General features: G+C 48.2%; 1 protein-coding gene across 1 annotated transcript; it reads left to right on the top strand.

The window, feature by feature from the left end:
- The first annotated feature begins 2,094 nt into the window (after positions 1–2,094).
- Zbtb2 (zinc finger and BTB domain containing 2) lies at positions 2,095–11,254 on the top strand. Its single transcript, XM_051164278.1, has 2 exons — positions 2,095–2,324; positions 8,930–11,254. The coding sequence occupies exons 1-2, from the start codon at positions 2,152–2,154 to the stop codon at positions 10,299–10,301; spliced, it is 1,545 nt and encodes a 514-aa protein (XP_051020235.1). The 5' UTR covers positions 2,095–2,151; the 3' UTR covers positions 10,302–11,254.

The raw sequence follows: 11,254 nt of genomic DNA, 5'->3' as shown, positions 1-11,254 counted from the left end.
GTCGGCTCCTACAGCAGCTAAGTGACTCATACCACAGCCTAGCTCTTCAGCAACTGAAGGACAGCTGGGCTGTTTCTGGTAAAATCACTACAGACATTAATGCTCAATTTTGTATAAAAATACATTTCATTTCTTGGAATAATTGTATCAGAGTGGCCGTTGGACTAGTTGTGTGTAGTCTAGTCTCCAGGGCATCTGTACCAGCTCATGTTCCCACCAGCAGCAAGAGCCAGGTCCTCTGCATCTGCACCAGCCCTGATGGGAGATGCGACTGGTCCAGCCCCCGCCCCACCCCGTGCCCCCATGAGAATGTGCTGGCTCTGTTTCTGACTTTCCCTGGGGGCTGGCAATCCCAACTGAGCAGTGTCCGCTGACCACACGCCTTTCCCCTTTAGCGACCTCTCAGACATGTCCCACTTTTCACTTTGTTTTGTACTACTGACTTTCAGAGTTCTCTTGGCCCCTCTGAGGAGGTGTAAACTTCCCTCTCTTTCCTCCTGGTCCTTAGCTGCCTGCCCATCCTCCTAGCAGGACTGACCCAGAGCCAACTCTGTGATCTCACCAAGTTTGACTTGCTCCGTTTGTAGAGCACTAAGGTTTTTTTTTTTTTTTTTTTTTTTTTTTTTTTTGTAAAAATCCTTAGAGCTGTATGCTTTATACTTAAGGCCATGATACCCCTTAGTGTGTGTTTGTGTAAGAAAGTGTGACTTAAGTCAGGTGTGGTGGCACACACCTTTAATCTCAGTACTCGGGAGGCAGAGGCAGGCGAATCTCTGGAGGCCAGCCTGGCCTACAAAGTGATCCAGGACAGCCAAAGCTAACACAAAGAGACCCTGTCTTGAAAAACGAAAAAAAGAAAAAAGTGTGACTTAGTTGATGCTGTTTTTCTTCCTTGCTTTAGAGGGCCACCTTGTCACGCACATCTGCTATGCCACGCTTGTCACACGTCCACCCTGCATCTTCTTTCAGTGGGCCAGCTCCAGTTCCAGGCTCTGTGCCACTCCCGCATTGGAGGTTGAGTGGAGGACCCGACTAGCTGTTCGCTTTTCTCGACTTACACTGTGCTTCCTTTGCCTTTCCACACATTTTCAAACAACCTTGCCCGTCTACAGAAAGAAATCTTGCTGAGGATTTGAAACAGTGCTTTGTACTTTTTCACATATGGCATTCTGTTAGGTTCACCTGAGTGGCCCATGTTTGGAATTGATTGTACTATTTTTCATTTCCGTGTTCATTGCTAGTGTATGAAATTAAAATGTTAGGGTCTGAGAGTTTTGGTTTTTGACACAATTTACGCCTTACCAAATTCATGTATTAGTTATGGGAGCTTTTGTAGAAATGTGGTGGATTCTGTTCACTAAGGTTGACTTCCGCTCTTCCAGGTTGTAGACTTCCCTTCCTTCTTGTTTCTGTACCGGGCACTCGGGGTGCTGCAGGGAAACCACGCGCTTCTTTGCCTAGCTCCGTGTGGAGAAAGCAATGCTGATTGCTGAGGTGGGCTTTCCTGGTGTGCTTACTGAAGAAGAGCCTGGCAGGTTCCGGTGGCCTCCCCCAGTAAACAGCCCGGTCCTGGGGACTTCAGTAGGGTGATTGAATAATGTAAAGCACAGAATTTGAAGGTGCATTCAAATTTAAATTCTGACTCTTTTCCCTTTTCTAGTGGAAGGCCTGGGGCAGCTTACTTACAAGTCTCAGAATCCATTTCCTCCTCCACAAAAGGGAGGCCCAGCCCCATTGCTAATGGCTATGCAAGCCTTTGTGGCCGAGGCGGTGGAGGTGGCTGAGAAGTCTTGGTCAAATTCTCTTGAGTGTTTGCACTGGGGAGCTTTAAAGGACTAGCTGGTGCACACGCGCATCTGTTTAGGACTGACGCTTGGAGGTACACTGCCTGGGGTTCATTCCCCTGCCTCAGCAAGTCACCCCTCACGTTAGCCTAGATGACATCATCTGCAAACCTGAGTCCTGGCAGGTCCTACTACAAGGACTGTTAAGCTTAAATGAGTTATTGTATGTACCATGTTTAACGGTGCCTGAGCCATTAGCCTTGGTGACATGTTAGCTGTGAAGATTACTGTAACATTAGGACACATTCTTATTTGTGGAACACCCTTCTTAAAAATAAAATTGTTTACTTTGCAGATTTTTTAAAAAATGGATTTGACGAACCATGGACTTATTCTACTGCAGCAGTTAAACGCGCAGCGAGAGTTTGGTTTCCTGTGTGACTGCACGGTTGCCATCGGCGATGTGTACTTCAAGGCACACAAATCAGTTCTCGCTTCCTTCTCCAATTACTTTAAGATGTTGTTTGTCCATCAGACCAGGTAACTGAAGCGGTTGACACTGACTATTCTAACGGCTGGAGCCCTCCTGACCCTGGGTCCCTCTTCCCACCGAGTGCTGTCTCTGCTTCATCCAGACCACAGGTCTCTCTGCCCCGCCCCACTCCCCCGCTCTCCCACCTGTCCCCTGCCTTTCTTGGACACTCATACTTTCCTTAGCCCTAAGGATCACCTACCTACCTGGCTCTGTGCAGCCCCTCTGAATCTCAAGATTGGCAGTGACAGGCAGGAGACCACAATGGCCCCTGTCAGTAGCCCTCCTGCCCCTCCAGGATGGTCTCCTGCCGCCCCTCACCCCCACTATGAATAATTCCTTGGTTTCAAATAAGTGTGGGGCAGGAATTCCTTGGTTCCCCCCTCCTTTCTAGTGTAAAATCTCTGTCTTTGCTCTGCTTTTTTTTTTTTTTTTTTTTTTCTTTTGATTTCTCCTAAATATCTTAGAGAAAAGAATCCCTGGGTGGGTGAGGAAAAGGATCTCCCCTCCCCTCCCCTCCCCCCACCTCTCCATTCTTAGTCTGTTCTTCACTCCTTCCCTTCCCCCACCCCCACTCCTGGTGTGGACCGGAGCCATCCTTGACCTTGCCAGCCTGAAATGCAGCCCTGCTCTCTGTTCTCCTTGAACCTTCTTAAAAGGACACCTGTGCCTTTGTTGACTTTCCCCAAGCCACACTCTTCCTCTCCATCTGCACTGTGGTTTCCTGTCTCTACTGTAGTCATGTCCCAAAGGGCACCTCTCCACCAGAACACTGCCCTCCTGCAGGCCATCCTCCTGTCACTCAGCCCTCACCTGTGTCTTTTGTTCTTCAGGGGGCACTGGGGCACCAGCGAGTGTCCTTGCACTTTGTCTGTGGTGGGTGGGTCATCTTCTTGGACCTTTCCTTGGCTGCTGGAGACATGTTGGTTTCAGCTCCAGCTTCCATCTTTCCATCTGCAGAGCCCTGTTCTAAGTATCCTGCCCTGGCTGTCTGCTGGTAACATAGGCCTGACTGCCCCAGCTCTGTTTTTCTCATTAGACATGGATAAAACTGAACTAAGTCTCTCTATAAAGACTCCTGGCTTGCCCATTTTCATCTTCAAGTAACCCAAGCTTCAGATCTATTTCAGATCATAACTTTTTTTTTTTTTTGACACAGGGTTTCTCTGTGTAGCCTTGGCTGTCCTGGACTCACTTTGTAGACCAGGCTGGCCTCAACTCACAGTAATCCGCCTACTTCTGCCTCCCGAGTGCTGGGATTAAAGGCATGTACCCTGCATAACTTTTTTTAAAGATCTATTTATTTATCATGCATACAGTGTCCTGCCTGAATGTATCCGTGCAGGCCAGAAGAGGGCATCAGATCCCGGTATAGATGGCTGGGAATTGAACTCAGGACCTCTGGAAGAGCAGTCAGTGCTCTTCTTAACCTCTGAGCCATCTCTCCAGCCCTTCAGGTCAGATCTTACCCATCCCCGGGCCATATCTCTTCAATACACGCCCCTCCTTTCTAACTCCCATGTTAACCACTCATTGCCCACACCACTGTCAGATTACTATCCTAAAGACCACGTCTGGGGGGGGGGGGGTGAGCCTTTAACCAGAACTTCTCAGAGTGAGCGCTGCCCATTGCCCGCTCTCTGACTGCCCTCATCCTAGTCAGGTAGACGAAATCATCCAGGATGATGATGGTGTGCTATTTACATGACCTCTGTGTTTCCTCTAAGTCACTCTCAGTACGTCACCCCTCCCTCACTCGTAGTGGCAGAGCCTGAGTTGTACAGATCTGCTGCAACACCACTGGGTATGGCTGTGGCTTCTAACACCCACTTGATAAACATCTGGAGGAACAGCAAGGCCAGGAGCAGGCAACTCAGCCATGAGCTGTTGGCTTACAGTACTGCAGATGTTTCCTCTAAGCAAGGGGTGGGAGACACATTCCTGTGGTCTTAGCATCTGGAGACCGAGGCGGGAAAGTAGTCAGGCCTAGACCAGCCAAGACCCTGTCTCAAAACAAATTTCTCTATGTACTTGCCACCCTTTAACATCGTTATTTTATTTTATTTATTTTTTTTGTTTGTTTGTTTTTTGTTTTTTGTTTTTCGAGATAGAGTTTCTCTGTGTAGCCTTGGCCATCCTGGACTCACTTTGTAGACCAGGCTGGCCTCGAACTCACAGCGATCCGCCTGCCTCTGCCTCCCGAGTGCTGGGATTAAAGGCGTGCGCCACCACGCCCGGCAACATCGTTATTTTAAAGATGTTATCTGCGGGCTGGAGAGATGGCTCAGTGGTTAAGAGCACTGTCCCGAGTTCAATTCCCAGCCACCCACATGGTGGCTCACAACCATCTACACTGGCATCTGATGCCCCCTTCTGGCATGCAGGTGTACATGTAGATAGAGCACTCATACATAAATACCTTTAAAAGAAAAAAAATAGATGTTATTTGAAGCCATTAATCTCAACACAGAATTAAATGATCTTGAAGTGCAAAAGACAATGCAATGGGTTTTAATTAGACGCCCCTTATTTTAAGCACAGGGCAGTGAATAAATGTCTTTCTAACAAAAGGATGTGTCTTTGTATCTGTACCCACACAGGTGGGCACCTGGTGGCCATCTTTGTACATATCTTTGTGCAGAATTCAAGTTCACTGTTACAAACAGAGCAGAGACCAGCATGCTTTTAATCAGCACTTCCTGCCTCCTACCAGACCACCCAATCCACCTTCAGCTAAAGCACATGGCTGCATCCTGGCAGCCTTAGAACAGCTCATGTCCTATAGTTACCACTAGGTGTCTCCATCTTTTCTCTGTAGACTGAAAAAATAAAGCTTCAGGCTAAGAATAGCCTGCTTGTGGCACATGCCCTTATCCCAGCACTCAGGAGGCAGAGGCAGCCCCCTGTGAGTTCGAGGACAGCCTGGTCTACAGAATGAGCCCAAGACAGCCAGGACTATTAACACAGAGAAACCCTGTCTTGAAAAACAAAAAGCCAGGCGTGGTGGCGCACACCTTTAACCCCAGCACTCGGGAGGCAGAGGCAGGCGGTCGCTGTGAGTTCGAGGCCAGCAATTGCTGTGAGTTCGAGGCCAGCCTGGTCTACAAAGCGAGTCCAGGACAGCCAAGGCTATACAGAGAGACCCTGTCTTGAAAAACCGAAAAGGAAACACTTAAAAAAATAAAAGAAAAACAAACAAACAAAAAACTATTCTAAAATTCTAGTGAAGGAGAAAGTAAACATGGAATGGCAGCTGTGGCTGTGCTGACACTCCCTTTGCCCTTCTCCCACCAGGCACATGTCTGCACATCAGGGCCTAGGTGGGACTGATTGTATGTACTGTAGAAGACAAGTGACAGGCTGGCCCCTGTGTTGAGTAAATAGGAAGGAAGAGCAGTCCAACCAGCCCTGTGTCAAAGGATTGCAGTAGCCGGAATGTCACAGAAGAACTGTATACATTTGTGAGTACATGTGCTTGCTAGGCAACCCCAGGGACACCCAGAAGCTTCGTCTCCCTGGTGCCAGCCCCAGGAGCCCAGCACTCCCTCCAGGCCTGGCTAAAGTGCAGAATGTTGGCTTCCCAGTTCTGCCTTTGCCATCAAGAACTGTACACGTACTTGTTTAAAATTGGAAATTCTTACTGTCAGCAACTGCTACAAGCAATCAACAGAATGGTCCATCCAAACAGTGATCAACTGCAAAGCCATTCTGGAAGAGGGCTCAAGTGGGTAGGACCCTGAATGCTGAAAGAAAGCCCTCTATTTCCCTCCTCCCTTGAGGGCCACATCCCTCTCCTGGAGCACTCCTCATCTCCTGAAGGCCTAAGTTTCTGAGTTCCCTGGGCCTCTGCTTGATCATGCAAGTGGTGACACACATTTTTAGTTCCAACACTGGGAGTCAGGAGGTAGGTCTCTGTCAGTTAGAGGACAGCCTGATCTACACAGATCTTGTCTCAGAGAGAGATGGAGAAATCAGCATTTGGCACTCATTTCCCTTGGTATTGTGGGTGCTGGGTTTGTGCCTGGTTTTTTTTTTTTTTTTTTTTTTTTTTTTTTTTTAGGCAGAATTTCTCAGTATAATAGCCCTGGCTGTCATGGAACTTTCTTTGTAGACCAGGCTGGCCACCAGTTCACAGGGATCTGCCTGCCTCTGCCTCCGGAGAGCTGGGATCTAAAGCATGTGTCACCGCGCTCAGCTTTTGCCTGGTTTTTACTGTGTGACTTCAGTGTTTTGTAGTTGAGTGTGGTATTGTATGGAGTCGTAAGTCTTCATGAGATGTACACCTTGATGCCCACCCAGTAATTATGCATATATGTCCTGTCAGAAGCCAGTCTTAAAATCATATTAGCTTTTTCTCTTTTCCTTTGTTGTTGTTTTTTGTTTGTTTTGTTTTGTTTTGTTTTGTTTTTCAAGTCTTGGCTGTCCTGCACTCACTTTGTAGACCAGGCTGGCCTCGAACTCACAGAGATCCACCTGCCTCTGCCTCCCAAGTGCTGGGTTAAAGGCGTGCGCCACCACACCTGGTTCCCTTTGTTGTTATAATTGAAAATCACAATTGCTCTATTTTACCAATAAAGACTCAGGAGTCAGATGTTGGGGTGAAAAACCTGCTAGCTCAGAGAGGCAGAGAAAGCACCAGCTGACCTTTTCTTGGTTGTTTGCTCATTTGTTTGTTTTCCTTCAAGACAAGGTTTCTCTGTGTAGCTCTGGCTCTCCTGCAACTCACTCTATAGACCAGGCTGGCTTCAAACTTATAGAGATTCACCTGCCTCTGCCTCTCAAGTACTGGGATTAAAGGCGTGCGCCACCAACACCCAGCTCCCCAGCTGACCTTACTACTCAGCTCATGTCTTGATGAAAAAGGCCCAAAAGGCTCACCAGCTCAGCTGACAGCCCAGGAAATAGAGGCCAAAAACCCAAGGCCAAAGGCTTGCTAGCTCAAAGCCCAAAAAGCCAAAGGCCAAAGAATTGAGGAGCTCAAGAGCTAGAGAGCTAAGATCCAAAGAGCTAAAAGCTGAAGAACTCAAGCTAAAATCGCGAAACCTCAAGGGCTAAAGCCCCCTTCTGCTTCTACATGCTGTCTTAAACACCCCTCAACTCAAAGTCTCTCCTACTCTTTAATCCCTGTCAGCTGGTTTCTTGTTCAGCCTCTTGACCTAGGGTTAACTTTATTAAATCCTTGTGTACAGAAAGGTCTTGGATTAAGGGTGTGTGCTAGGGTTCAACCATGCCAAACAAAAGGTTTTTACAGTTCACAATCTCATTGATCAAAATGGGATCAAAGACAGTTCAGAGTCTTAGGGATATCACATTGGGATCAAATATCCTGCAACTCCTTTTTAAAAAATTCTTAGACAGTGATTTGCACTGTAGCTAGGCTAGCCTTGAAGTTCAGACAGTCCTTCTACCTCATCCTTCTTTGTACTGGGATTGTACATCATGCCTAGTTCATCTATGTTTATCTTAATAAAATAAAATGTTAAATTTAGAAGATTGGGTACGCTATTAATATTTTAGCATTGTGAGATATAATTGATTTAAACAATGAATATAATTGCTAAACCTGCCAAAAAGATCTTTAGTGCTAAGAAGTTATATAATAAAAATTATTGTAAATTCTAAGGCCATTCTGAAAATGCATAGCATATATTCACCCCGCGGGTGGTAGCATATGCCTCCTGTACCATAGCACTAGGTACCTCGTTGAGCTCGGATATGTTAGAAGTTCTTCCAGTAGTGACAGTCTGAGAAGAGCCCCACTTCTTCGCTGCCGCTGTTTCAGGGGTAGACAGCCAGCTGAGCCACATCTGGAGGTGCCTTACCACCTCTCAGGTGGGACTAACCAAACCCAGCATGTGGCCCACAGTGTTTCACTGCTCTGGAGGCTCCTCATAGTCTGTGGAGTTAAGTAGGCCTAGATTCGGGTCCCTGTGCTACCTACCTACCTACCTACTGCTCGCCAGCTCTGAACTGCAGCATGGTGTTGCCACCTTTAAAGTAAGGAGTAAGGCAGTTAAGATAGACTGTTGTAAAGCCCACAGTGGGACCCTTGGTGAGCCTGAGGCTGATAACGTTGATGAAAATTGTGTTGACCCACACTGCTTTCCAGTGCAACCTAGCAATACTGGGAAGTTGACCTGTGCCCCAGGCTCTCTCTCCTCTCTGGAGAAGTCCCATAACTTAGGGAGTTGCAAACCCCTGAACAGTTTTAGGGCCCTGCACTTACACACTGTTATGCTAGCAACCCCTTCTGTGTCAGTTTACAGCTTTAAAGGTATTTATTTATTTATTTATTTATTGTGTAGACAATGCTCTGCCTGCACCAGAAGAAGGCATCAGATCACATTATAGATGGCTGTGAGCCACCATGTGGTTGCTAGGAATTGAACTCAGGACCCCTGGAAGAGTAGACAGTGCTCTTAACCGCTGAGCCATCTCTCCAGCTAGCTTTAAAGCTTTTCTAATCAGATTAAAATTTTTTTTATTTACTTTACTAGATCTGCTGAGCTCTGAATAGGGTCTGTAATGAAGTTCAGTCAGTGTGGTCAGTTGTGCCACAGAAGTGTTCTTTCATTTGGTTGGTGTTTCCTCATGGCTTTCTCCTTTCTTTCAGCGAATGTGTCCGTCTGAAACCCACTGACATACAGCCTGACATATTCAGCTACCTGCTCCACCTGATGTACACCGGGAAGATGGCCCCACAGCTGATCGACCCTGTGCGCTTAGAGCAAGGGATCAAATTCCTGCACGCCTACCCCCTCATCCAGGAGGCCAGCCTCGCCAGCCAAGGCACCTTTTCCCATCCTGAGCAAGTCTTCCCGCTGGCCTCATCTTTGTACGGCATTCAGATCGCAGCTGGTGAGCTGAGACAAGCCACGAAGATGAATTTAGGGCCTGAGAAACTTGGGCGGGAGCCTAGGCCCCAGGCATCCAGGATGAACCAGGAGCCAGTACCAGAGACCTCACAGCTGTCCCAGCTGACTACAAACCTGGCCCAGGTGAATCGGACAAATATGACTCCTGCCGACCCCCTGCAGACTTCGCTGTCACCCGAACTTGTCTCCACACCTGTTCCTCCCCCTCCCCCCGGGGAGGAGACCAACCTGGAGGCTTCTTCCTCCGATGAGCAGCCCTCGTCCCTCACAATCGCCCACGTGAAGCCAAGCATCATGAAGAGGAACGGGAGCTTCCCCAAGTACTATGCCTGCCACCTGTGCGGCCGGCGTTTCACGCTGCGGAGCAGCCTGCGAGAACACCTGCAGATCCACACCGGCGTGCCCTTCACGGCCGGCCCCCCTGGGGAAGGCCGTGGGCCTCTGTCACTCTGCAGCAATGCGGCCGACCTAGGCAAGGATGCCCTGGAAGTGCCCGAGGCGGGGATGATCAGCGACAGCGAGCTGCAGCACATCTCCGACTCCCCCATCATCGATGGACAGCAACAGTCGGAGACACCACCGCCCTCGGACATTGCCGACATCGACAACCTGGAGCAAGCGGACCAGGAGAGGGAGGTGAAGAGGCGCAAGTACGAGTGCACCATCTGCGGCCGCAAGTTCATCCAGAAGAGCCACTGGCGTGAGCACATGTACATCCACACGGGCAAACCCTTCAAGTGCAGCACCTGCGACAAGAGCTTCTGCAGGGCCAACCAGGCCGCGCGCCATGTGTGCCTCAACCAGAGCATCGACACCTACACCATGGTGGACAAGCAGACGCTGGAGCTCTGCACCTTTGAGGAAGGCAGCCAGATGGACAACTTGCTGGTGCAGGCCAACAAGCCCTACAAGTGCAACCTGTGCGATAAGACATTCTCCACGCCCAATGAGGTGGTCAAACACTCCTGCCAGAGCCAGAACTCAGACGTGTTTGCCCTGGACGAGGGGCGGTCAGTCCTCCTGGGAGGTGGAGACTCAGAAGTAACTGAACAAGACCACCCGGTGTTAGCGTCCATCAAAAAGGAACAGGAAACTGTGTTACTAGACTGAATAGTACTTGTCTTTTTAAAAACTGTCATTTTTACAAAGAATCTTCTCCCCACTCGGCACAGTTTCTCCATGGCATGATACAAGTGGGCCCCACTCCGTGCCTGTCCCCTTCTCCCAGCCCCATCGCTGAAGGCTTTGTGCATTATAAACCTGGACTGTATTTACTTAAATTCAGGGGATATCGGAAGGATAATGGTCGGTAGTGCTTATAAAGAAATAGGTTTTGAGAAGTTTTAGATTATTTTTAAAAAACCTACTTGGAATTAATTAAGAGTATATAATAAAACAACTAGAATATAATTTGGTAAGCTAAAATTATGACTGTCCCTGGGTAATGAGTCTTCCTTCTCAAAGAAAGAGGGAAATCCAGCATGCTTCTTTGCGGTAAAGCCAGGCTCTGCTATGCAAATCTAGAAGGGGTGGGGGAACTTGAAACCCGAGCGGATGTTTTCAGAATGTATCCTTCGAGATTATGTCCAGTTAAGGAAAATCACTAGTTAAGAAATCGACTTTGACAAATGCAAAAGAGTAATAATGTGATGGCAATCTTCATGATCGGCTAAAACCTGACGGGCTATGAGAGTGTGTGAGCGGACGAACAGATACGGATGCTTGCTGCAAGCAGGGGGCGGGTTCGATGCACACGCCTTACCTGACTGCTGGCTTCAGTCCAAGCTGCGCAAGAAGATGCTGTGTTTTGGTTTCTGACACGCTTGTTTGAAAATCAGATTTAAAAACATGATTCTATAGAATGTCTTTCTGAACAGCAGATGGCTTGCCACTCCCCAGCAGGTGCTAATGGTGAGCTTGTGTCAGCGGCAGGCAGCTGCCTGTAAGATCAGTGTGTGTGCTGCGAGGAAAGAGCCACAGAACTACACGTATTACAAGGGAAGTTGGGAGCAGAAAGTATAACGTTTAATGAGTGGAAAACTTGATGCTGCCTGGTGTGGTGG

This window comes from Acomys russatus, chromosome 21 (genome assembly GCF_903995435.1).
Source record: "Acomys russatus chromosome 21, mAcoRus1.1, whole genome shotgun sequence".
In the NCBI taxonomy this organism is placed as follows: Eukaryota; Metazoa; Chordata; class Mammalia; order Rodentia; family Muridae; genus Acomys; species Acomys russatus.
The sequence above is the reverse complement of the archived record's forward strand: the minus strand, read 5'-3'. Positions and strand labels throughout refer to the sequence as shown.